The 27,405-nt window shown below is 36.8% G+C and overlaps 1 protein-coding gene across 1 annotated transcript; it reads left to right on the plus strand.

Annotated features, from left to right (window-relative positions):
- Nucleotides 1-26,736, plus strand: LOC149835345 (hydroxyproline O-galactosyltransferase HPGT3-like). The gene is made up of 12 exons (XM_090010505.1): nt 1-400; nt 496-559; nt 854-903; nt 1,009-1,199; nt 3,172-3,232; nt 3,412-3,484; nt 10,864-10,987; nt 11,093-11,180; nt 25,020-25,070; nt 25,232-25,303; nt 26,175-26,287; nt 26,471-26,736. The coding sequence occupies exons 1-12, from the start codon at nt 255-257 to the stop codon at nt 26,491-26,493; spliced, it is 1,056 nt and encodes a 351-aa protein (XP_089866631.1). The 5' UTR covers nt 1-254; the 3' UTR covers nt 26,494-26,736.
- The last annotated feature ends 669 nt before the right edge of the window (nt 26,737-27,405 follow it).

A 27,405-nucleotide genomic window follows, 5' to 3' on the forward strand; every position in this document is an offset into this window, starting at 1 on the left:
ATTTTTGTTTTTTTTTCTCCAATCCGTTCCTCTTTCGCTCTTTCTTGCGGATCGTGGAAGAGGAAAAAAAAAAACACCAAAAAAAAGATCGCCTTCGATTTGGGCCTCTTTGCCCTCGCTTCCAATAGCTAGGAATCTTGGGAAAATCCAGGAACTAGGGTTCTGTCGTGTGACGCAGATGATCGATCGAACTTCGGTTCGATCGTTCTTCTTCTTCTTCTTCTTCTGAAAGATCATCTATCAACAAAACAGCGATGGAGGGCAATGCGATGAGTCTGGGGAGTTCGTTGAAGCACGAGAGGAGGTGGCGATCCCACGCCAGATCCTCCTCTCAGAGCAGCATATCAGTCATCCTCATGGCCTTCTTCTCCTGCCTCGCCTCCCTCTACATCGCCGGACGGTCTCTTCCTTCTCCCACGTCCCCGCTTCGTTACGTTTCATGTCGAGTGCTATCGGCCTAACTCGTTCGTTCGTTTGATTGATGTCGTTTGCCAGGTTATGGCAGGACGCCGAGAACAGGATCCTCTTGGTTACCCTTCTTCAGAAGAACAGCGCACAGGTCTCCCTCTTCGTCTTCGTATCTTCCTTAGCTTCCTTGGTTCTTGCTTCTCGTTACCATCGTTGACTCACTCTTAAACGATTTTTTCTAGCGAAAACATCCATCCACGCACAAAAATGGGAGTTTTCGAGGGATCGAAGCTTAAAATGTTTTAGTTCTTTTGACTAGTTCTGGAAATGCTGTTGTCAGGATTGTGTCATTGTGTTTTCGGAATCGTCGTCTTCATGATTTTATGTTTGGTCTTTGTAATTTGACTAGTGATCAGACTCGCATTTTGGGTGTTTTGGATATTAGGTCCCGAAAGTTCTTTCTGTGGAAGATAAACTACTGAGCCTCGGATGCAAGTAAGTTTTATTGGAATGTGGATGCAAAATTCATGTGGGAGAATTTCTTTGTTAGATGCTTTTGGTTTTGACATGTGGTTGATGCATTGGTTTTATGGTTTTCAGGGATTTGGCAAGAAGGATTGTGGAAGCCGAGATGGATTTGACGCTGGCGAGGAGTCAAGGGTACCTTAAGAATCAGTTGGCCAGGGATGGTTCTTCGTCTGGTCGAAAGTATCTTGCTGTTATAGGAATCTATACTGGGTTCAGTAGTCGCCTGAGCAGAAACCGGATTCGGAATACTTGGTTGCCAAAAGGTCAGAACGGTTGAGTAATTGGGTTTCCCTTTCATGATTCACTAATAATTGTGATGTATATGTAGGTTGTAGAACACTTTCTGCTATCATGAGTTTCATCATGGTTACATTCGGTGTGAAATTGTTTTGTCTCTTATGTGGTTCTTGCACAGTTAGTTTTGGTGGAATGTGTTCTCCTGAACCGCCGGTATACTGCCATATGATCGATGAGTTTGCTTGTGATTGGTTCTATTTGGAAATCGTGGTGAGATGTGGGAACTGAGAAGTGTTCAGTTTAACTTATTTGACTAGCAACATTCAAGCAAAGTTATGCGGAGGAAAATATGCATTCCACATTTATATAATTGAGCATATTGTCTTTTATAATGGCAGGTGATGTTGTCAGCATGATGGATAATCATGAGGAAATTTTTTTCTCCTCTGAATCGCAGTGTGTTTTCTTATTGTTTTAGGAGAACACACACACACACATACATGCACAGAGATGAGCATGCACGACGTTGCCACTGCTCGTCGGTGGTGGCTTTTGTGAGACGTTGCCCAAGTTCACAACCTCCATTTCTTGCTTGTTAATGGGCGTCTACTCTAGAACCATGTTCGATCATCGCATGAACGCCTCGAACAGCTGTTCCAGCATACCAAACGGCTGATCGGATGCCTATTGCATGCAATGCTTCAATTGATGTCAACATTAACCACTTTTAGGAACATCACCTCTGCCGGTAAATCCATCACCGAATCTTTGGCCTCGACCATAATTTCTTGAAATTTTTTCTCTTGATCGCCTCCTGACATCGTCACAAGAACAGAATCTTGCTATGATACCAATTGATGAAAACAAGAAGGGCTTGATTTATGAAGTGTCACTCTGATACCAATTGATATAAACCAAGAGGGCTCGATTTACGATAAAACTCTATATTACCCTACTCATATACACGAAAACCAAAGAAAACCAGAAAACTGGGAAAGAACTGGAAAAACAGGAAATAACTCAATTAAGATTCTCAAATCAACTTCAACTCTCAAGTGTCAACTGGCCTTTACAGAAACCACATAACAATTATTTATAGCAAAACATGAAACTCTACCCTACGTAGGATCTTAGATAAGATCTGAATACAAAAACAAACCCAAAACAAAAATATAAATCCTAAATACTCTGGATCCAATTGGATCCTGGATCACTTGTGAACCCGGCTTGCACGCAACTCTGCTCCTGCATCACTTAGCCAACAAAGCCAGTCAAGCCCCGCTTTCTAATTTGGCGGGCCATCCTAGGGTCCAAAAACTGAGCCCAAGGCCAGCTCATATTGGATTGGACTCTAGTGCCCAGGATTTTGACATTCGGCTGGCCCGTGGAGGTTACAAATACCTTAGACCCTGTTTGGATGACATGGGGCAAAACCAGCTTTCTAAGAAACCTGGTTTGTCTCAAAACCAGTAGTTTGCCAAAAACCTGATATACCAAAGTGTTTGGATAATCAAAAACCTTGTTTTGGTCTCAAAAAATAAATAAAAAAATAAAGCAGGTCATTTTTTGGCGGCCACCGACCAAAAAATGGCCAGGTCAGTGTTGTCTTCACCAGGTGACACTGACCTGACCATTTTCCAGACAGTGGCTGGTCGGAAAATGGCCAGCTAAATAAAAAAAAGACCATGCAGAATCATGATCCATATTTAACTTTGGAAAACCGTTTCACTAGATATTGGAATCAAGAAGTCTTTTCTTCTCATGCAGATATGTTTCCATGTTAGATTGATTGGAAGCGGAAGGTTCCTGTTTCCCATGCGAATGATCCTTGGATCAGCATGATATAATTAGACGAATTTGTTACCACTCCATAGCTGGCTTAGAAACCTTGCTGATTCTTAAGTGATATTTTTATTTAAGTTTTTTAGTTGTTAAAAATGATCACATTATTATTTTTTAATCGAATAAAATGTTGAATGTCATTTTTCATGATCTCAGGTGATGCCTTGAGGGAACTTGAGGAAAAGGGTGTCATCATTCGGTTTGTGATTGGAAGAAGGTCTGGTTCCTGAATTCATGAATTTGAACCCAAAATGGTTGTAGTGATGAATTGTTCTTCTTGAATTTTGTCAATGTATAGTTTGTGACTTCTGCAATTTCTTTTATACATCACGGAGGGAATCCTCTTTAATGTCCTTGATCGAATGAGTATACCATTTTTTCATTGATAACTGGCAGTGCAAATCGTGGTGATAGCCTAGACCGTAACATTGATGAGGAGTCTCGTCGAACAAAGGATTTCTTGATTCTAGTAAGCTATTTACTCTTTTTAATAATCTTTTCCTTTATACTATATGTTATGTGGCTTTGTGCACAATCACTTCATGGTGTTAAGAAATTTATTATGTATTGCTGATTGGCAAATGCTTGTCCTCCTGAACTCTGTATGATTTTAGGAGTTTGGAGCTGTCAACTTAGGGTTGATTTTTAGCTTAAAGTTTGAGGAGTACATTGAATCCCTATATTACTTGGCAAGCATAAAACTAGGCTACAATTAAACATCTTGAATCCCTCATGAATGATATAATTGTACTATGAAGTTAACGCAGAATCCTAAATGTTCTTTGAAACCATTCTTTCTTCTCTTGAGGTTTTTTTTCTGAGCAAAAGAGAAAATTTTCCTCGAGTTTGAATAGTCAAGTTTGTTAAAATGTATCTCCAAAAACATGTTGTAAGTATAAATATATATACTTATATACTTAGAGATACATATACATATAATATATTATATGTATATGTATCTCTACATATATAAATATATATATTTATTCATATTTTTATTTTCCTACCCTAAAAGGGTATTCTTGTAATCTTGCGCATATTCCATTTTGGAATATGTTGTAATTTATTTTTGTATTTTATATTTCTTTATTTTTTGTTTTTTTATTTTTAATATTTTTTCATAAAGTGCATTGGGGGTCCCCCAATAGAGTCGTTGGGCCCCCCCCTTTGCACTCCTTTCATTTTGTATAAATAGAGGTGTTCCCCCTTGTAAATTCTCAAGCTTGAGAGTCTCAAGCATTTGCTCCTTCTATAAAATACATGCATCATTGCATGCTCATTATTTTTATGCTTTTTGCGTATTTTGTTCAAGTGTTGTGAGAGTGCTTTCCTGCACTTCTTTTATAAAGTATTTATGCTTGTATGCGTATTGTCTCTTCATAGACAATTTCACATGGTATCAGAGCTCGGTTGGTGATTGAGGATCGTGGGATTCTTCTTTTTTCGAGTGCCTCGAAAATCGTGCCTTCGGATTCTTAGAAGTTGAAGTGGTGGATCTTGCTTTTCAAATATTTTGGAAGGATCTTGTGCAAGCTAGAAGTTGAAGCATTGTGTTGGTACGCCCTTCTTTCCTTTTCTTAACTCCTTAATGGGTGAAAAAGAGTCTCACTTGGCTCTTGGCTTCAAGTTGAATGTGTCCAACTATCATATTTGGGCCGAGAACATGGAGGCTCACATAAAAGGTAAAGGATTATGGGGTTATGTGCAAGGCACAATTCCGGAACCGGAACCCAAAATAACCATAATGGACGAAAGTGAAATCAAGATTCTTGAGGGAGAAGAAAGGATCAAAGTTCTTGAAGAATACTCCAAAAAGCACGACGAATGGGAAATGAAGAACTTCAAGATTCTTTCATGGTTCTTCGCATCCGTTGAAACAAAGATTAATGCTAATATTGTCAAATTCAAAAGAGCATCGGAAGCTTGGCGTTATCTCGAGAAAATGTATACATCAAGAGATCTATCCCACAAGTATTACCTTCAAAAGAAGGCTCTCTCCCTTACTCAAGGTGAAATGTCTATTAGGGAATATTTTGCCGACCTCTCCTCCATTTGGGATGAACTTTCCATGCTTGAACCAAAATGGAGTGGCGAGGCAATTGAACTCCACCACAAGCAACTTGAAGAAGATCGGTTCTTCAATTTTGTGAAAGGGTTAAGACCGGAATTTGAGCAAATAAGGTCATCACTTCTATCCTCATTTACTCCTCCTTCTCTTGAAGATGTTCTCACCAAATTAAGTGGTGAGGAGACTCGTATGAGTCTATGTAAACAAGGATCAAATGTTCTTGCGGTTCCTTGTAATTATGAAGAAAATAATGAGGTCAATGCCGTATCAAGGCCCGAAAATAATGTAAAGACCTATCGTCCTCCTCATTTCAAATCACAAAATCAAGGAAATGATGGTGGACAAAGAGGAAAGAGAGACTATAGCAAGATCATTTGTCATTTTTGTAAAGAACCGGGGCATATCAAGCCTATATGTCCCAAATGGAAGAAACTTCTCGCCATGGCTACCACCGGTGTACCACAAAAGGAAGAGACATCATCAAGTGGGTCACTCTCTTTAAATCAAATAGTGGAAGCCCTTCAACCTCTCCTCAAGGGAGCTACCTCCGGTGCCGCCGTGTCCTCTTCTTCCTTTCCAGGTAAAGTCTCTTGGCTTTTGGACTCAGGTGCATCTTTTCATATGTCCCAAACATGTTTTCGCTTTCGACTATTCAAAAAATGTTTCTCCATCCTTTGTTTCCACTGCGGATGGAACCTCTCTTGAAATTAAAGAAATAGGTAATTTTGAAACTCAAGATTTTTTCATTCCAAAAATTAGATTCATACCTAAACTAAACTTAAACCTTCTCTCTGTTTCTCAACTCTCGGACCATGGTTGCGATATTAAATTTTCGTGTGATAAATGCTTAATACAGGATCGCCGGTCTGGGAAATTGATTGGGGAAGGCTTTAGAAAAGGAGACTTATACTATATGGAATCTCTTTAAGTTCCAAAATCTTTTTGTAATGTTGCCCGAAACAAAGATATAAATATGTGGCACAAAAGACTTGGTCATCCTAATATCACCAAGTTATCTTATTTACATTTTGCGAAGGACCTATGTAAAAGTTCATTTTCTTGTAATGATTGTATTCTCGGAAAAATGCAAAGTTTACCTTTTGAGCAAAGAACTATGTCCTCATCTAAAACCTTTGAAATTGTTCATTCCGATGTTTGGGGACCCACACCTGTTGTCTTAAAAGGAGGTTTTTCTTATTATGTTATTTTTGTGGATGATTTCTCTAGATATTCATGGATCTTTTTTCTTAAGTTCAAACATGAAGTTTTTTCGTGCTTTAAAACCTTCCATTCAATGATCAAGAATCAATTCAACAGTAATATAAAGATTTTTAGAAGTGATTCTGGAGGAAAATATCTCTCCAACCAATTTAAAATATATCTTGAAGATCACAGAATCATTCACCAAAGATCTTGTCCTAAAACCCCTCAACAGAATGGGTTGGCCGAAAGAAAACATAGGCATATCATTGAGACCACTAGAACCCTTCTTATTTCTCAAAACATCCCTAAAAATTTTTGGGCTGAAGCAGCTCTTGCTTCTGTTTATCTGATAAATCTCTTACCTTCTAGGATATTAGGGAAAATATCCCCTTTTGAGATTTTATATAAGCTCGAATCTGATTATAATAGGTTACGAGTCTTCGGGTGTAAGTGTTTCATACTTACGGATAAAAATGACAAGCTCTCTCCCAAAGCTATCCTCTGCGCTTTTCTTGGATATTCTGAAACTCAAAAAGGATTTCGTTGTTATGATCTTCGAGATGATAAGTTATATGTCTCTAGAAATGTAACCTTTTTGGAAAATGAAAGTGGATTTGAAAAAAATGTTTCTCAACAAGAAAATTTTGATTACTCCTTCCTTTTTGACTTATTGTCTAGTAATGATGATATATCTAGTGATGATGATGTATCATCAAACCATGATGTGGAAATTGATGGTGATGTTGAAGAACATAACTCACTCAATGAACAAGAAAACAGAATTTCAAGTGATCCAATAACCTACTCACGCAGAAACCAAGACACCTTTAGAAGTGCTATTGATCAATATAGTGAACTTGTTCCTGCTCTCGATCATCGAAGATCTGAGAGGAATAGGAGACCTCCAACTCGTTTTGTCTCTTTTGATTTCTTTTCACCCCGATATAGGGCTTGTCTTAGTGCCATTCATTCTTATTTTGAACCAAGAAATTTTGAAGAAGCTAAAAAATGTATAGAATGGCAAGAAGCTATGCAAAATGAACTTAATGCTCTTAAAAAGGCTGAAACTTGGGATTTCCAAACTCTACCCATAGGAAAGAAAACTATAGGTTGTCGATGGGTTTTTAAGGTTAAAACTAAAAGCGACGGATCCCTTGAAAGGTATAAAGCTTGCTTAGTTGCAAAAGGGTATGGGCAAGAGTATAAAATTGATTATGAAGAAACTTTTGCTCCTGTAGCCCGAATGGTTACAGTTAGATGTCTTATCACTATTGCATCTATTAAAAATTGGAATATTTTTCAAATGGATGTGAAAAATGCTTTTTTAAATGGTGATCTTAATGAAGAAGTGTATATGGATGCTCTGCCAGGCATGAAGATTCCTAAAGATAAAGTTCTTCGTCTTCGAAAGGCCCTCTATGGTTTGAAACAGGCCCCCAAAGCCTGATATGACAAATTTACCAGTGTAATGCTGGAAAATGGTTTCTCCTCATGTTATACTGACACTGCTCTATTTACTAGAAAATCTAAGGCAGGGATTGTGATATTATTACTATATGTTGATGACATGTTAATTACAGGTAATGATGTTCAAGGAGTCAAGGGTATTAAGTCCGTCTTGACTTCAAAATTTGATATGTCAGGCTTGGATTTTCTGACATATTTTCTTGGAATTGAGGTTGCTTATTCGCTACGTGGTTATTTTGTATCTCAGTCTAAACTTGCTTGCGAGATTATTGACAGGTCAGGAATTTCTGATGACAAAGTATGCGAAACTCCTGAAGTTGTGGGAGCAAAAATGAAGATTGACTACAGTGTTCCTCTAACCGAACCTACTCCTTACAGGCAGTTGGTAGGTTCTTTAATGTATCTTAGCATTACCCGACCTGATTTGTCACATGCTATACACATCGCCAGTCAGTTTCAGCACGCTCCTACAACCGTTCATATGAGTGCTGTGCTTCGCATCATCAGATATTTGAAGGGAACTGTGAATAAGGGAGTATTTCTATCTTCTTCTTTTGAATTGAAATTACTTGCTTATACTGACTCAGATTGGGGAGGTGACCCTAGTAACCGTCACTCCACCACTGGCTTTTGTGTTTTCTTAGGTGAGTCCTTGATCTCATGGCGATGTAAAAAACAACAGAAGGTCTCTCTGTCATCCACCGAATCCGAATATAGAGCCATGACATCCACTACCATGAAAATTGTATGGTTTCGACGCCTTTTGGAAGATATGGGAGTACTTATCAAAGAACCAACAAAGCTATGCTGTGACAATAAAAGCGCAATTTATATTGCCAAGAATCACACCTTTCACGAGCGAACAAAGCATATAGAAATGGACTGCCACTATGTCAGAGAAAAATATTTGAAGAAGATCATTGATCTACCATACGTGACGTCTGAGTATCAACTTGCAGACTTCTTCACAAAAGCACTATGTTCGCCCAGATTTCATTTCCTTCTTGACAAACTTGCGGTTATCGCACCGTAAGTTTGAGGGGGGGTGTTAAAATGTATCTCCAAAAACATGTTGTAAGTATAAATATATATACTTATATACTTAGAGATACATATACATATAATATATTATATGTATATGTATCTCTACATATATAAATATATATATTTATTCATATTTTTATTTTCCTACCCTAAAAGGGTATTCTTGTAATCTTGCGCATATTCCATTTTGGAATATGTTGTAATTTATTTTTGTATTTTACATTTCTTTATTTTTTGTTTTTTTATTTTTAATATTTTTTCATAAAGTGCATTGGGGGTCCCCCAATAGAGTCGTTGGGGGCCCCCAACGGTCACAAATGTGACCGTTGGGGGTTCCCCAACGACTCCTTTGGGAGCCCCCCTTTGCACTCCTTTCATTTTGTATAAATAGGGGTGTTCCCCCTTGTAAATTCTCAAGCTTGAGAGTCTCAAGCATTTGCTCCTTCTATAAAATACATGCATTATTGCATGTTCATTATTTTTATGCTTTTTGCGTATTTTGTTCAAGTGTTGTGAGAGTGCTTTCGTGCACTTCTTTTATAAAGTATTTATGCTTGTATGTGTATTGTCTCTTCATAGACAATTTCACAAAGTTCTCGTTTTCATGAGTCCTAACTTCAAGGCTTTTCCCCTTTGATTTGTCACCTGCGCATTATCGTTGATGTGAAACTCTAGTGCTAGTTCCCATGAAAATGTTCCAAGATTGCAAGTGATGTAACTCATGTGTTGATTGACATGCGTGCTTGATTGCTATGCATGCCGGGTATTGTATGCATTTGTTTGTGTGCCAGATAACTCTAATGCAAAACTTAATGCTGATTCACATGAGAACATATACTTTTATAAGTGTAGAGAGAGATTGTAACAGCACATGAATGCATGACGATATGAATCTTGAAAGGAAGAACTGAAGAATACTAGTAAGAGAGTGAGAGAGGAAAGGAGAGGAGACGATGGAAAAGAATAGTTCAAGAAGAAGAAAGTCATTGGTTCTTTATTAATCTTAAACTACACATTATACATATATTATTATAAGATAGAACAACAAGAAACTCAAATTCCTAGAATTTAAAATCTAATGCAGTTACAATGACTACATAAGGAAACAAAGACCAGGATGCCCAATATGAGCAACATTTCCCCTCAAGTTGTGGCACACTGCAAAGAGGTTGATGATGCCAAATTGCTCAATGTATTAGAGGCTAGCTTTTTATCTTCCACTTTGTTTTAGATGTTGGAAAAAATAATTCCTTTTAGACAAAGAAATATAAATTCATTAAGAAAAAAAAATGGAAAGATGATGTGAGAGGACATTGGATGATTTTATCACTTGGAAAAAGCAGTTACTTCAAGATGATGATAGAAAGGGAAGACACCAATCTGCAAATGGTTGAGCAAGATATGGTGCATGTAGCTGTTCCCAATATGATATTCCTTGTCAACATGAGGAACAAATAACATCCTTATCTGCTTATAGATAAATTTTCTTATCTATTTGATTTGTTTTTGTCCTCTTGTGATGTATGAAAATATGGCCATTGCCTTGCATATCACAAAATTAAAGTCATATGCCACTCTTTGACGAGAAAATTGAATTTGCGTAAACATATGATTTGATGTGATTTTATCATGTTCAAACATAACACATTATTTTCTCTATATACTTGAGACATAGACATTGGTTCCACTTTCTCTTTGTATATAGATTGCAATGTTTCATTTCTTCTAGAGTGATGTTGGTACTGATTGTCTCCTTTCTAACTCTTTCCATCATGGAAGTAAAACTCCCTCTTGTCCATTTGTTCATGTGGGATATCTGCATGTCACACTATTTATCAGTGCTTTATTCAATGCTTTCCCATAATCCTTGAATGCAAGTTAGGTGAATATTTGTTTACTTGTAGAGGCTACTTGTTTCCGTATCACGGACTTCAGATGCTTCTTTCTTCATGTTTTATATGCAAAATATTATATCAAATTTATTATGTGATTCTTTTGATTTATGCTTTAATGTCGTTCCTGGAACCTGGACTGTTATAGTGATCAACTGCTCTTCTTTCCTTTAGGAAGGCCATGAGGAAGCTGAAGAAGAATTGCCTAAAAAAGCTAAATTCTTCTTTAGTTCGGCAGTTGAAATGTGGGATGCTGATTTCTATGTTAAGCTTGATGACAATGTTAATATTGACCTTGGTAAAGTATTTCAGTAATTTAACCTATTATAATTTACTACCTCCAACTCTTGATTTGTCCATCCTTTTGAGTAAATCATTAAGATTTCTTGCCTTTCTCCATCAGATGGACTGATTGGGATTCTTCAAAGTTTTCGTGGTCAGGATAGTGCTTATGTAGGGTGCATGAAGTCTGGGGATGTCATAAGCGAAGAGTAATTCACTTCTTAACTAAGCTTGATTCATCTGATGCCAACCTTTTGTTTTCTTTATTATGCCAATTTCTTTTCCTTTACATAGGCTCGTATTAAATCTATATTTTTGGCTTACTATGTTTGTCATGTAATGCTAATTGCAGCTGTACTATTGCTTCCCTATTGTTCTCAAGCAGAATATATTAATGTTTTTCCTGGTTTCATCCAATACTTCTGAAGTTTGATATTTTATTCAAAGTTCACACTGTTGGATAGTTGGAATCTTTACGCTACTTGAAAGTTTTGTGAATTTTATAATCAGAATCTAACTAACCTATCTTTGTCCAACGTATATGCATTATGATATTGAATCAAATGGTGATTAGATCTTTAATGGCAGAGAAATACAAAAAAAGAAAAACAGAAAACATGATACCTGTAAATACAGTTTGTTGCAATAAACATCTCATTCTATGAGGTACACTTCAGCAAAAGCTAGATGGAAGTGGAGATGAGTGATGGCCTCGAAGGGCAAAAAGTTTGCAAGTTTGCATCTTGTTAGAAAGATGAAAGACTTAAGGAATCATTATCAACATGGTGCACTGGTTGCTCCAATTTCATTTTCTTGAGAATGTGGAGGTTGATAATATGCGTCTTGATTAAAGGTTCACATGCATCTTCTGTGACTTTTTTGTCAACATCTTCACTTTCTATTCACTTAGTGGTGTTTTTTCTCTTTGAGGTTCTTATGGTATTTAGTTCATGTACTTCTCTATCCTCTTCCCTAGTTTTGCAAGTTTCTCAATATACTCATGTTTTACCTTAGAGAGGTTTTAAAAGGGGTTATAATTTACTTGTGAAAAAATAAGCTTTACATGAGTCAAATTTCCTGATTTTATAGGATAAAATTAATAATTTTATTTGACATGCTTATCATAAAAATAGCAACCGTAGATATGGAAAATTTCTACTATTCCATGTTCATAGAGTAAGCATCACCAAGTCACATATGATCTTGGAAATCTTTTGGAACATGGGGAACCAAGTGCTGCACCACACCTCAACCAACACAAAATACAAACACTTCGTTCTCCACCTCTAAATGATCCATCTATTTCTGTTGAATAGTGTAATATAGTAGCATCTTGTGTATCACTAGCTATTTGTGCTACCCTCCCTTTAGTGTAAGTGTACATATCTTTATTCTTTTGGGGTATTTATGTAATCTGTCAATAAGTTATACTTTCAATTTTGAAGGTAATGAAGCATCTTCTTCATTCCTTTCTTTGTGTGTGTGTCTCTCTCTCTTTCATCTTCTTCCTCTTTGTATGCAACTCTAATATGGTATCGGGGCCTTGAAGAAGGAGATTAGAGAGTGCTGGTGAAGGTGAATGGGGCTCTATTGTGGTTCTCACAGAAGCTTGTTCAGGGGTATGCGTCAAGGAAACAAGTTAGTTGAGGAATTCTATTCTGACATGCAAAGAGTTTGGAATGCACTTGCACTCATGGAGGGCCAAACCAAATGCGATTTGTGTACAAAGTCTGAGAAGTGCACCTCATGCCAAACTTGTCTGGGTCCTTAATCAACACAAGGAAACAACTAGGGTTATTGAGTTTCTTATGGCACTTTGATCAGAGTTTGACGAGGTGAGGAGTGCCATACTACATCGCCCATTTTTTCCTTCGGTCACCAATGTCTTAGCTGAATTGATTGCAGAAGAGACTAAGATAAGGACTCTTAGAACCTATTCATCTAGTGACAACGTTATGGCAGTTCCTCGGTAGGCTTATGGCGGATTTGGTGTTGGAGGTAGTGGAAGAGCTAGAGGAAGAGGTGACAAGCTCTATTCAGCAGCACTACTGTAAGGGCTTTGGCCACATTAAAAGCTCTTGCTCAACTCTCAATAAAAAGAAAGGTGGAGCTTATGCAGTTGCTTCTGATGGTTAGGGCACTAAGCCCAAGGATGATCACATTGATATTGGTGTTCAACCTATTGGTTCTTAAGTTGAGAGATCTTCAACAGAGTCAGGTGGTGGTCAGCTTCAGCTGTTAGAAAAGATTTAGCAAATGGAACAATAGATTCTTCCGTTGCAACTCCTTGCTCAGTCAACTGTTGCCCTTCTTCCTTTGCTCCTTCCTCTTCTTCTGGTATTGCTTTTGCAGGTATCTCAGATTTTACTTTCGGGTGTTTGATAGACTAAGGTTCCTCGTGTTATATGACAGTTCATGAGTCTATTTTGATCATTTGTCAACCTTTCAGTGGTGCTTTTCGCATTGCAGATGTTTTTTCGATGTTGGTTTCCAAATTAGGTTGCATTTCTTTTAACTCTTATCCTAGTTGCAAATCAAACATTTATTAAGCCTACCATGTACCTTCTTTAGCCATGAATATTATTTATGTTGGCCAAGTCACCAAGTATAATTGCAATGTCACCTTTTCTCCTGTTGACTGTGTTGTGCAATGTTAGCTATCCGGGAAGAGAATTAGGATTGGCCATAGAAGAGATTTGTATTGCTTGAATTGGTTGGACATGAGCAAACAGAGGAATTATGGAGCCAGTCTAAGTGGAGTTGTAGTAAATGAGCTAGTTTTGTGGCATCAGAGACTAAGGCATATTTTCAACTCTAGGTTGCAACATTTGGTTACCTTAGCGAGTTTGGGTAAATAAGAGTTAGTAGTGTCCAAATATGTTCAAGAGTGTAAAACTTGTAGGTTGTCCAAGGGTCATGCCTTGCCATTTGGGTTGAGAGCAGTGTTATTAAAAATGCGCCTCAAGGCGCAAAAAGCATGCCTCGCCTCAAGGCGAGGGGCTTTATGCCTTGAGGTGCATGTACAAAGCGCAATAGCCCTGAGGCGTGTGCCTCATACGCCTTGAGGCGCACGCCTCAAGCCGAGGCATACACACCTTGAATTTTTTAGTCAAATGAGGGTCAAAGTCCTCATTTGACTAAAAATTAGGGTTTTTTTATGCAATTTTAACTAAGCTGCTAGTAAAAAGGGCATTTACTACCCTGTTCAAGCCCGCTGACCGTAAGTACGTCTGGCAAAGCCAACACGGCTAGGTCTCTGATCCTAGGGGTGGTTTCTATATGTAAATATAAAAAAAAGGGCATGATAAATGCACAAGCAGTGCCAGGTAGGGGTGTCAATGGGTTGGTGCAGAGTTACCAGTCGAGGAAGCGGGAGCGGGAAGCGATACGGAAAGCGGAAAGCGGAAAGCGAGGCACTTTCAAAAATTTAGGAAGCGGGGAAGCATGGGACCACTTAGAAGAAAATTATGAACAGTCTCGGAAGTGACCTAGGAAGCGAACTGGAAGCGACCTAGGAAGCGAAGAATATGGGAAAAATGGGGAAGCGAGGGGGAAGCGTGCTTACCATAAAAGGGAAGCACGCTTCCCAAAAAAGGGGGACGCTTCCCCCACGCGTTTCGGAAGTGTGATGTTTCGCGCTTTTGAAGCACGTATCGGGGAAGCGCGCTTCCCCATACACCTAGGCACTTCCGGTAACTCTGGGTTGGTGTTACGAAAACCGCGAGCAAGAAACAACCGAAGGAAACAAAACACAACAAGAATACACCGATTTACGTGGAAAAACCTTTCTTCAAATCCGAGAGGGAGTAAAAAACCATGGCCGCCCAGAGGAAAAAACTTTATTGCTCTTTCTCGACAGATACAAGAGAGAAAGAAAAGAAAGAATTTATACAAGGCAAGGGCGAAAACCCTAAAACTAAACAAATCAGGTATGATCCATAAGACACCGAGTCTCAAACATAAGACCAAGAGAAAAAAATCTTCTGGGGGGCGCTGCCCCCCTAAGACCCCCGCCAGGCCCCCCGAACCCCCCTTACTGCAAGGGCAAAAACTCTGAATCAGGCTCCACAACTCATCAATTGGATCTATGTTAAAATGAGTGGGTCCAAACCTGAATCCGACTAAGTAATGTAGGTATCAAATCAAGATTCGGGTTTAACTGGATTTTTATAAGAAAAACTATACCCAGATTCGATAAAAATTACATAAACTAGACCCATTCCATGCCTGGCAAAATAATATTTTTAATTATTTTACATTGAAAATTCGAGAATCTTAACCGAAACTCCGATCAGACCTGGTTTGGTATAAAATTTTATAAACCATACCTAACCCATATAATAATCGAACCTGATAGGTCCAACCTGAATAATTAATCAGAATCCCTTCTTTGCAACCAAACCCTAGCCCTATAAGATCCAATGTGTGTCAGGATCGGGTCATACGACTCATACCCAATCCATTGACACCCTTAGTAGCAGGTTCACCAATTTGCAGTCTAATAGACACTCAAAGCAACCACGTTAATGAAGTCATTGAGATTAGTTGCTTCGTTTCACAGAAAATTAATATAACCGTGTCAACTTGTTCAATGTATTCAATTTCGTAGGAGCAATAATCTCTTCTAGAATGTGACGTTAAACCCTTTGAGTGGCAAAATCAAGTCATGCAATTACATGCAGTCACAACCCTATATATATGGAAATGAAAACATGCATTTTCTAATATATATATATATATATATATATATTAACATTTGGTTGTTAATGCTAAAATGCATTTTCTAATTATGACATGATATTGTTAATGCTAATATGCATTTCGTTGTTAATGTTAATTTTTTATTTAATGAATGCTCATGTTTTATTTCTTAGATACTTACATAGATCGAGTTGTTGCATTAATATTATTTTTACATGTTAATCTCATATTTTTCCAGTATTTATTTGAGATTTTTTATTTCTTGTTGGTTGTTGCTTCATTAATAAAGAATTTTTTATTTATTTATAATTTTAGATATTTTTTTATAGTTTTTTTAAGTTAAAAAAAAACTTTGAGGCTTACGCTTTACGCCTCGAGGCTTACGCCTCGCCTCAGATTTTGGTGGAGCGTCTCGCTACGCCGCGATGCTTTTCACAACACTAGTTGAGAGATAGAGAGTCTGAGAGTCCTTTTCAGCTTGTACATTAAGATGTGTGGGGTCCTTCACCCTTTTTGTCTAAGGATGGGTCTTTATATTTTATCACTTTTATAGATGATTGTACGAGGTTTACTTGGATTTATTTTATGAAGAATATGAGTGAACTTTTTGTTATTTTCAAGAAATTTTGTGTAATGATTGAGATTTAGTTTTCTGTTAAAATTAAAGTGCATATTGATTCAAGTGGAGAGTATGTTAGTGGTGTGTTTGAAAACTTTTTATAGGAAAAAGGAATTGAACATCAGAAAAATTGTTCATATACCCCTGAGCAAAATGGTGTAGCAGAAAGGAAAAACATTCACATTTTATAGACTACAAAAGCACGCCTTTTTGGTGGATCTGTGCCTAGAGATTTTTCGGCAAATGCAATGTGGATGACAATATATCAGATTAATCAGATGCTATCAGGGATGCTTAAAGGTATATCTCTATTCCAAAAGTTGTATGGAACTACTCCAAACTATGAGGTGAGGAAAGTCTTTTGTTGTACTTGTTTTGTACTATTGCCTGGCAGATATAGGGACAAGCTCTCACCAAGATTTGTGAAGTGTTGTTTATTGGGTTTCTCATGGACAAAAAGGGTATAAATGCTATGATCCAATTAAGTGAAGGGTTTGGGTATCAAGGCATGTTATCTTTCATCAGGGCACACCTTTGATAAAGGAGAGCATGAAGGAAAGGACGTTATCGACTTTTCTTTCTTGGTTCCATTTTTAGAAGTAGTAGTCAAGAAGGGGGAGAAACTTGTTGATAGGAGTAATAGTTTTGGGCAGACTTATGTTAGGATGTAGGAAAATGTAGTGGAAATACCTTTCTTGGATTAGATGGAGTTAGAGGAGATAGGGAACTTAGAGGCCAATTCTGATTCTCCCCTAGCTGATCCAGACCACATGAGTTTAGAGTCAACATCACCTCCCTCATCTCCTCAAGTACGTAGAAGTTCCAGAGTATTCCCCCCCCCCCTCCCCCCCCACTTGTTTTGTATCCTATGATTTTTTCTCTTTTCAGCATTGTGCTTATTTAGCTCTAATCTTCTCTTATGTCGACCCTAACTCTTATGCAGAGGCCTCCTATAAATAGGAGCGACAACATGCTATGGTTGAGGAGTTCATTGCACTAGGGAGGATGCATACTTGAGATCTTGTAGAACTTCTATCGAGAAAAATGTTGTTGGGTGCAAATAGGTCTATAAGATCAAGACTAATGCAGATGGGTCCATTGAAAGGTATAAAGCCATATTGGTAGCCAAGGGATATAGCTAGCAATTCGATATTGATTTTGCTGAAATGTTTGCTCCCGCTGCTCACATGACTACTGTTAAAATGCATGTATATATATATATATATATGTAAAATACCCGATAAGAGTATTCTTGTCTTTTTACATAGTTCTTTTATACAAACGACTATTTACTAATCACCGAGGACATGGCGTTGGATAGAAATGATTGGAGGAAAAGGATTCATGTGGAAGACCCAAAATGAATTTCTTTTTTGGTTCATATCGCCGACCCCAATTGTTTTGGGATGAAGGCGTAGTTGTTGTTGTTGTTGTATAACTTTTGTATTTTCTTTTCTTTTTTTAATTCTTTTTATTCACGCATAAGGGGGCCCCACATAGAGTCGTTGGGACCCCCAATGGTCACAAATGTGACCGTAGGAGGCTCCCAATGTCTCTATGGGGAGACCCCAATGGCTCTCCTTTTTTTTACTTCTTTTTGTGTATAAATAGGGGTGACTCCCCCTTGTATTCTTTAAGCCTTAGAGCTCCTCTCTAATAAACTTATTATTTTTTATGTATTGCCTTTTAAAGGCTTGTTGTATAGTCTCATAAGTGGACTTCTCTCTTATCTCTCTCTCTCTCTTGTAGTTGTCCATTGTAGGACGTTGTGAATGCATTAAGCATTCTTTATGTTTCTGCATACTTCATTACATGGTATCAAAGCCGTACGATTCTTGAAAGTTGAAATCACGACATTCCTCTTCATTCTTCCTCTCATACTTTGTTGGTGCAATGAAATTCAAAATCGACCTATCCTTCAAGCTCAATGGCAAGAACTATATGATGTGGGCATCCGCAATGGAGAATAATCTCAAATGAAAGAAACTTTGGGGTTATGTAATGGGTTCTATTCGAGAACCCCAACTAAAGCTCACCATGATCGAAGGAGATCAAGAAAAGGCTCTTGAGAGAGATGCCCGCCTCAAAGCAATTGAAAAACATCAAAGAAAAGTGGAGGGTTGGGAGAGCAATCACGCAAAAATCCTTGTGTGGTTTATGAATAACATTGAACTCAAGGTATGTGCAAATATAGCTAAATTTCGTCGAGCCAATGAGGTTTGGTTCTTTATGAAGGGTATGTATACCCAAAAAGACCTTGCAAGAGCCTATTTTTTGCAAGAAAAAGTAAGAACCACTAAGCAAGGGGATTTGAGCATTCAAGACAATTATAGTGATCTAAATCTTTTATTGGATGACTTGGCTTTTTTGGAGCCTAAGTGGTGGCTATGGAGGATGTTGAACTTAGACAAAAGCAAATGGAATAAGAAAGACTGTTTCAATTTTTATATGGGCTTCGTCTCGAATTTGAACAAGTAAGATCCTCACTCCTTCATAGTTCATTTTTCTTTTTTTTTTGGAGATACCATTGCTGAAATTACTTAAGAAGAAACTCGGCTTGGTATGAGAAAAAATGTAGATGAAGTCCTTACTGTGTCTAAACTCGGCAACAATGTCAAAACATACAAACCATCATATTTTGGAAAACAAGGAAACTATAATGGAGGTAGAAAGATGATTGTGTGTCATCATTGCTATGAGCCAGGTCATATTAAACCCGCTTGCTCAAAATTAAGTGGAACTTTCAAGCGTAAGGTGGCTTCCGTTGAAGAATCCACCACCAAAAAGGAAGATGAAGGCAAGAGCGAGGATCTCAAAGAAACTCTTGGACAAATATCCATGGCTTTTCAACAAATACTCAAGGCTACCTCCTCTACATCGGGTGTCGCCATTGCCCCTATATCACCACCTTGTACGTATTCTTGGATTTTAGATTCTGAAGCATCTTTTCATATGACTTCTCATGAAAATGCTTTAACCGATGTATGCACCAATTCAAAAATATTTTGTGTCTCTATGGCTGATGAAACTTTTCTAAAAATAAAAGGTATAGGAACACTAGATTCTAAAAATTTTCAAAACTTTTTCGTTCCAAAAGTAAGAGTGGTTCCAAAATTAAACCTAAATCTTTTTTCAGTTTTTTAAATTGCCGACCATGAATATAAAATATCTTTCTTATCTAATGGTTGCTTTGTGCAGGATCTCCAGTCCGAGAAGCGGATTGAGCAAGGCCATAGGAAGGGAGACCTCTACTATATGGATTATTTAACTCTTCCTACAAACTCTTTTTGTACTTATGTCCAAGATAAAAGCATTGAAACTTTGTATAAAAGACTTGGACATGCAAGTTACTCTAAAATGTATCTTTTTTCTGTTGGAAACAAATTTTGTAAACAAAAAGATATAAATTGCAAAGATTGCATTTTTGAAAAAATGAAGTCTATTCTATTTCCAAGTAGAACATTCATCTCAACAAGACCTAAGGTGGTTATTCTTATTATGTAACATTCATTGATGACTTTACTAGATATGTGTAGATTTATTTCCTTAATCTTAAATCGGAAATCTTTTCTTTCTTTAAAGAATTTTGCATGAAAGTTCAAAATCAATTTCAAAGTAGCATATCCATTCTTAGATCCGATTCGGGTGTAAAATACCTATCCAATGATTTTCAAGATTACTTAAAGCAAAATGAAATTTGTTATCAAAGATCATGTCCTAGAACTCCATAACAAAACGAGCTAACAAAAAGAAAACATAGGCATATTATAGAAACCGCTAGAACATTGCTTATTTCTAAAAATATTCCTAAGAATTTTTTGACCAAAGCTGTTTTAACTTCCACCTATTTAATAAATCGTATGCCATCATCAAATTTGAAAAATCTCTCTTCTTATGAAAACTTTTTTAATTTACACCCGATTTCAATCGCCTTCGTATTTTTTGTTACAAGTGCTTTGTCCTCTTTCATAAAAGAGATAAGTTGTCTCCAAAAGCGATTGAATGTGTTTTTCTTGGATATGACGAAAATAAAAAAGGATATAGATGCTTTGATTACAAAAATAATAAACTTTATCTTCTTAGAAGATGAAAATGGTTTTGAAAAACTTGATAAGAAAGATGAAATTGACTATATGTTCTTATATGATCTTTCCCTAACGGAAGATATGTATGATGATTCTTTGAATCATTTTGAAATAATAGATGATACACATCATGAAGTATCTAATATTGAAACATCACCAAGTAAGGATGACATCATTGATAAAAATCTCAATGTTTATACCCGACGTGAACAAGGATAAACCTATTAGTGATTTAGAGAAATATTCTCAAAATAATGAATCTATAGAAGAAACCTCTCTTAGGCGATCTTCTAGAGAATCCATTCCACCAAATAGATTTGTGTCATATGAATTACTTACACCGAATTATAAGGTTTGCCTAATAACTTTGCATTCATATAATGAGCCTGCACATTATAATCAAGCAAAAAATACACCTCATTGAATTGAATCCATGAAGAGTGAACTAGATGCTCTAAAAAAGGTTAACACTTGAGAAATAGTTAAACTTCCTAAAAAAAAACTTATTGGATGCCGGTGGGTTTTTAAAGTTAAAACTAAGAGTGATGTATATTTAGAACAATAAAAAGCAAGATTGATAGCTAAAGGATATTCACAAAAATATGATATTGATTATGAGGAAACATTTGCGTCCGTAGCAAGAATGACTAATGTTAGAACCTTAATAACTGTAGCATCAACTAAAAAATGACCTATATATCAATTAGATGTGAAAAATGCTTTTCTTAATGAAAAACTAAATGAAGAAGTCTATATGGATCCTCTGCCGGGATTTTACGTTGAACAAGGTCAAACTCTTAAACTTTTAAAAGCATTTTATGGTCTTAAGCAAGCCCCCAAGGCTTGGTATAATAGATTTAGTGATGTCATGATTAAGCTGGGTTTTCGTTCATGTTATACTGACACTGCTCTCTTTGTGAAAAATGTAGGAACTAGTATTGTTGTTCTTTACTTTATGTCAATGATATGATTATTACAGGCAATAATCAAGTTGATATTTGTAATATTAAAAACATGTTAAAAGATAACTTTGATATGTCTTACTTAGGATTCTTAAGATATTTCTTAGGAATTGAAGTTGCATACTCTCCTCGAGGATATATATACTCTCACAAATGAAGCTTGATGCAGATATATGTTTTAAATCTGGAATTTCAGATGACAAGAAGGTAGAGACTCTTGAAGTAATCAATGCTAAATTAAGACTGGGGGATGGGGTTCTTTTAAAAGATCTCACTTCCTACAGACAACTCATTGGTTCTCTCACTTATTTGTCCATTACCAGACCAGATATTGCGCATGTCGTTCACTCTTCCAGCCAGTTTCAGCATGCTCCTACAACTGTGCATGAGTGTTGTGCTATAAATTGTCAGATACATAAAAAATATTATCACTAAAGGGCTATTTTTATCCTCATCCTCATTAAATTTACTTGCTTATACTGATGTTGATTGGGGAGGTAACCCTAATGATAGAATCTCATCTACTGGTTTTTGTGTCTTTTTAAGAGATTATTTAATTGCCTAGAGATGCAAGAAGCAACAGAAAGTCTCGTTGTCTTCCATTGAAGCTGAATACAGGGATATGACAACCACCACAATGGCACTTGTGTGGATATGAAGTCTTCTCAAAGATATGGGTGTAGACATCTATGGACCTTCGAAGCTGTGCTGCGACAACAAAAGTGCAATTTATATTGCCAGCAATCACACCTTTCATGAGCGCACTAAAAATATAGAGATGGACTGTCACTATGTTCGTGATGAATATCTGAGAGGCACAATTACCCTACCATATGTCACATCACAGTATCAATTAGCAGACTTCTTCACTAAAGCTCTCCTTACTCCCCGTTTTATTTTTTTCTTAGCAAACTTTCGGTCATCTCCCCGTAAAGTTTGACGGGAGGTGTTAATATATATATATATATATATATATATATATATATATATATATGTGTGTGTGTGTGTGTGTGTGTGTGTGTGTAAAATACCCAATAGGGGTATTCTTGTTTTTTACATAATTGTTTATAGAAACACCTATTTATTAATTAGGATATTTTTATTTATTATAACTTTTGTATATTTTTTTTAAATCCTTTTTATTCACACATAAGGGAGTCCAACATAGAGTCGTTGGGACCCCCAACGGATTTGTGACCGATGGGGGCTCCCAACGTCTCTATGGGGAGCCCCCAATGACTCCTTTTTTTTGACTTCTTTTTGTGTATAAATAGGGGTGACTCCCCCTTGTATTCTTCAAGCCTTAGAGCTCTTCTCTAATAAACTTATTATTTTTTATGTGTTGCCTTTTAAAGGCTTGTTGTATTGTTTCATAAGTGGACTTCTCTCTTATCTCTCTCTCTTGTATTTGTCCATTGTAGGACATTGTGAATGCATTAAGCATTCTTTATATTTTCGCATACTTCATTACAACTACCATAAGAATATTACTTGTTGTGGTTGCAATAAGCAATAGAGTCTTTGGCAGTTGGATGTCAAGAATGCATTCTTGAATGAGGATTTGGAAGAGAAAGTGTATTATGGAGCTTTTGCCTGCTTATTCAGATTCTCAAGGCAGGGTATGCACGTTAAGACGAGTTCTGTATGAACTCAAGCAGACACCTCGTGCTTGGTTTGAGAAGTTCATCACTGTAGTGAAATCTCTTGGATTTGAGCAAAGTCATCATGATCCTACTTTGTTTGTGGCTTCTTCTGCCCAAGGAAAGTGTATATTGCTCATGTATGTAAATGGCATGATTATCAAAGGAGATGATGTGCAGAAAATAATTGATATCAAGAGCAGACTAGCTGGTATCTTTGAGATGAAAGACGTAGGATATTTGAAGTATTTTCTAGGACTTGAGGTTGCCTACTCTAGAAGAGGGCTCTTTTTGTCACAACACAAATATGCAGCAGATCTTGTATCTAAAGCAATGTTGGTAGGTTACTGCAGAAAGGTTTTCACTCCTATGGAAACAAATATCAAGTTGAGAAGTTCAGATGGTGAGAAGCTTGCAAATCTTGTGATATATAGGCAACTAGTGGACAACTTGATAAATTTGACCATCATTAGGCCAAACATTACTCATGCAATACATGTGGTCAATCAGTTCATGAGCTCACCTACATCAGTGCATATAGTTGTTGTGCTTAGGATTATCCGATATATGAGAGGCACTATGTGTTTCAGGATGTTTTCTCTTCTTTATCCTCCACAAATATTAGAGCCTTGTGTGATTCGAACATTGGAGGATCGACCAAAGATCACCTCTCTACTACTGGTTTTTGCATGTTTATTGGGAGCTCTTCGATATCATGGAAGAGTAAGAAGCAACAACGGGTTGCATTGTCTACTGTAGAGGCAGAATATAGGACTATGACTCAGGCTACCATTGAGGTAATATGGATTAGATGGCTCTTGAAGGAGCTTGGAGTGACTGTTTCTGAGAAGACACCCTTATATTGTGACAATATGAGTTCTATTCATATTCCCAAGAATCTCGAGTTTCATAAGAAATGAAACATATTGAGATTGATTGTCACTTTACCAGAAGAGCCTATGACGATGTAGTCATAGCTCTAGAGCATTTTGGGACAAAAAGAGAAAATTGTAGATGTTTTCACTAAGAGTTTAGCCTCATTATACTTTCAATCCTTCATTTCTAAACTTGGGATGATTCCTCCTGCATCATCTCAAGTTTGAAGGGGAGTGTTGAATAATGTAATATAGTAGTAAGTGTACATATCTTTATTCTTTGGGGGTATTTATGTATTCTGTCAATAGGTTATAGTCATTTGTTTTTGTCGTTTAGTGGGATAGGGGGGGTCGACCCTTTTATGTTGTATCATTCTTTCAGTTTTGAAGCTAATGAAGCATCTTCATTTTTTCTTTATTTCTTTCTCTCTCTCTCTCTATCATCTTCTTCCTCTTTATATGCAACTCTGATAGTTTCCACAGTTTTTGGTTGCAGTGAGATTGCATAACTTGATAGATCACAATATCATTGGTTGATCTCAAAAAAGAAGTTTTAGGGCTTACACTTCCCAACAGCATTTTACACCTGATGTGTTAATAGATAGCAAATGTCAGTGCTATAGAGGAGAGAGGGGCTCTAGGTCTTTCGTTTTTATATGAAAACCATTAAATGGGTACTTACAAGAAAGTTATAAATGTGACAATATAATCACAATGTGCCATGAGTAAGTGACTGACACAAAATTACAGTTATGACCTTGCATGCGTATCTTAGCAGTTAGTGCTTGAGCTCAAGGCACTGTGCATTTGTGTGTGTGCATGTTTGTGCGTGCACGTGTCATGGACATAAATATCAGCTTTTTCTCATGGATTTGTAGCAGTATCATCGGTATTAAAACTATTTTTCCATTATGTGTGTTGGGGGGGTTGGGGGGAGCTATTTCCCAGAGCCTAGGGAAAATCTGTGCTAGTGTCTGATAGAGAATCCATTCCCAGTATGTACGCAACATAGCCTCTGAAATGGTTAATCTTTGTAATGGTTTCATAATTGGTGTGTACGCAACATAGCTTCTGAAATGGTTAATCTTTGTAATGGTTTCATAATTGGTATTATGTTGATTAGCCTTTTTTTTCCTGCTTTTATTGTGTTTGTTTTTGGTCTACAGGGGAAAACAGTGGTATGAACCTAACTGGTGGAAATTTGGTGATGAGAAGTCGTGAGTATCTGATTACTAATTAAACTTTTGATTTCTTTTGAATGTCTTTAATGTTATTTAATCTTTAGCAATGTCTCTTATTTATGTTTCATTTTCTTGTCCATTCTTGTGGCTATTTGCTACTGATCTTGCTGTTTGGTGGCATAATTTGTTAAATGCAGGTATTTTCGTCATGCCTCTGGGTCAGTATATTTTCTCTCGAAAAATTTGGCCCGTTATATCAACATAAACAGGTCTGGTATTGAGGCTCTTAGTCTTGTCTATGTTTGGTTTCTTATGTTTTAGTTTGCATGTGGATCAAAAAGGATTTAGTGGAAATAGCATGAATTTTGGAGTTGTAGAGAAAAATATAATATGAAAATAAAGCATTTTTTTTCATTTAGCGTATCATTAGTGAACCAATGTATATGACAGGTCTTAAATAACTTCTCAATTTTTTCATAACAAGACCTTAATTAACTTAATTTTACTGAAAACTAAAAGTAGTTTGGTTTTCTCTATCGATCATTGTCCATTTTCTCAAGCAATTGTTTAGACTGTTCAAAGTTCAAACCATGAAAGCTATGCGCTTCCAAAACCTTAAGGGAAGTAAACATTGGAAAAGATGGAAGATGGCTAACCTTCATATGGCGATCAAACTTCCACGATATTTGAATTGTATTCCTCTACTAGAATAACCTGAACTTGGGATGAGTTATTTTCATGGTAAAACTAAAAAGATGTATTTAGATAAAACACATTCCTGTCACTTTCACTATCTACCTGCTTCCTACTTTCTGCTTCCAGTGCTTCTTAAATGTGTCATTGCATCTTCTAGACACTTGGTTTTCTAATTAATTCTTTCCCCCACTTGCTCTGGCAACTATGCGTCACAGGCTACACTACACAGATTATACTAGTAGATCCGTGTTCATTTGGCTCATAAAGCAGCTGTCTAAGTAGCATTTCATGTTACATCAGTACTTGTTCTTGACCAAACAACTTCATAAAACAGCTTTGTGCTTTGCAATTATGGAACTATAATACTTGTGGGTTGATGCCCGTCTGAAACACACAAATTTTCCTTACTGTAACTAACCAGTTCTGCTTAATTTCTCTTGGCAGTGCTTCATTGCAGATGTATGCTCATGAGGATATTTCAGTAGGCTCATGGATGATGGGCCTGACAGCAAATTTTGTTGACGATACTCATCTCTGCTGCAGCAATTCATCACAAGGTCTCTCTCTCTCTCTCTCTCTCTCTCTCTCTTGTTCAATGTGCAATTATTCTTGCCCATTGATGGATGTTGGTCCTGATCCACCTTTAAAATTATGGCAATCCATAGGTTTGAGATTCTATTCTTTACCAAGTAATAAGAAAAAGTTCTATAGTTATGACTGGTTTATGGTTTGTGCTGCAGACAAGATATGCTCATTGGTTTAAAGGCGTGTTGATGGGCTCTTTTTGAGTCTTGTGAGTTCATCCACTGCGCTACTATTGTGAATATTCACATTGCTCACACAGGCAGGTACACTTATCGAAAAAAGCAGAACGACCTGGTAACGGAGCGTGCATAATATTCTGTCTAACATGTGAAAGTGAAAACCATTACATACAATTCATGTAGCGGTTACTGTTTTTTTTAACAGATTCAATTAATGAAAACCATATACAATTTGCCTAGCAGTTTTAGTTTCTTGTATTCTTGTCTTGTTATTGATTCATTATTACAAGGCTTATTTACTGAAAACAAAGTGGCATAAAAGTTGGAATTCATATCATATACTGGGAATAAAGATTTAGTTGTAAAGTAATAAACATCGATTGATTGCAAGTTTGACCGTTACGAGTAGGAAGGTATTTTGTTGGAAACTCATAAAAATAATTGTCCACCATATTTTACAGTAAATGTTCCTGTTTAAGCATTTTTTTTTCGCACTTTGTTTTGCTTACAAAAGCAGTGTCTCTTGTTCACCACATCAAAATAAATTTAGAAACGGGACATAACCAAGATATAACACGGGATAATATTTAGTATGCAAGTGAAGGACCTCAAAGCCTAATTAACAGTGTACCTAAATTTATGAGAATTACAATGTAGTTCACTAGTCTTAAGGAGAGAAAGTGTCGTAGCTATTGAATTTTCTTATTTGGGACCGATATGGGTTGGCCTTTAGAATTTATCCCATAAGATTTTCCCCACCTGGGGTTTACCTCGCATGTGTTCCCCATCATCAAAAAAAGATTTCCTCTAACCCCTAACAAACTATGGTCGCCATCCCAGTCTACAGTTAATTTTCGGGAAATTTTCAAATATCCACCAAACCTTTTGGTCTAATTCATTTGCACACCAAC

This window comes from Nuphar pumila, chromosome 6 (assembly GCF_984573655.1).
Source record: "Nuphar pumila chromosome 6, dmNupPumi1.hap1.1, whole genome shotgun sequence".
NCBI lineage: Eukaryota > Viridiplantae > Streptophyta > Magnoliopsida > Nymphaeales > Nymphaeaceae > Nuphar > Nuphar pumila.

Bases quoted from the DNA above. Each gene is read 5' to 3' on its own strand.
- LOC149835345 (XM_090010505.1), top strand. From the start codon at position 255: ATGGAGGGCAATGCGATGAGTCTGGGGAGTTCGTTGAAGCACGAGAGG. The intron at 401-495 runs GTCTCTTCCTTC...GTCGTTTGCCAG, and splicing joins TCCCTCTACATCGCCGGACG to GTTATGGCAGGACGCCGAGA. The intron at 560-853 runs GTCTCCCTCTTC...TTTGGATATTAG, and splicing joins TTCAGAAGAACAGCGCACAG to GTCCCGAAAGTTCTTTCTGT.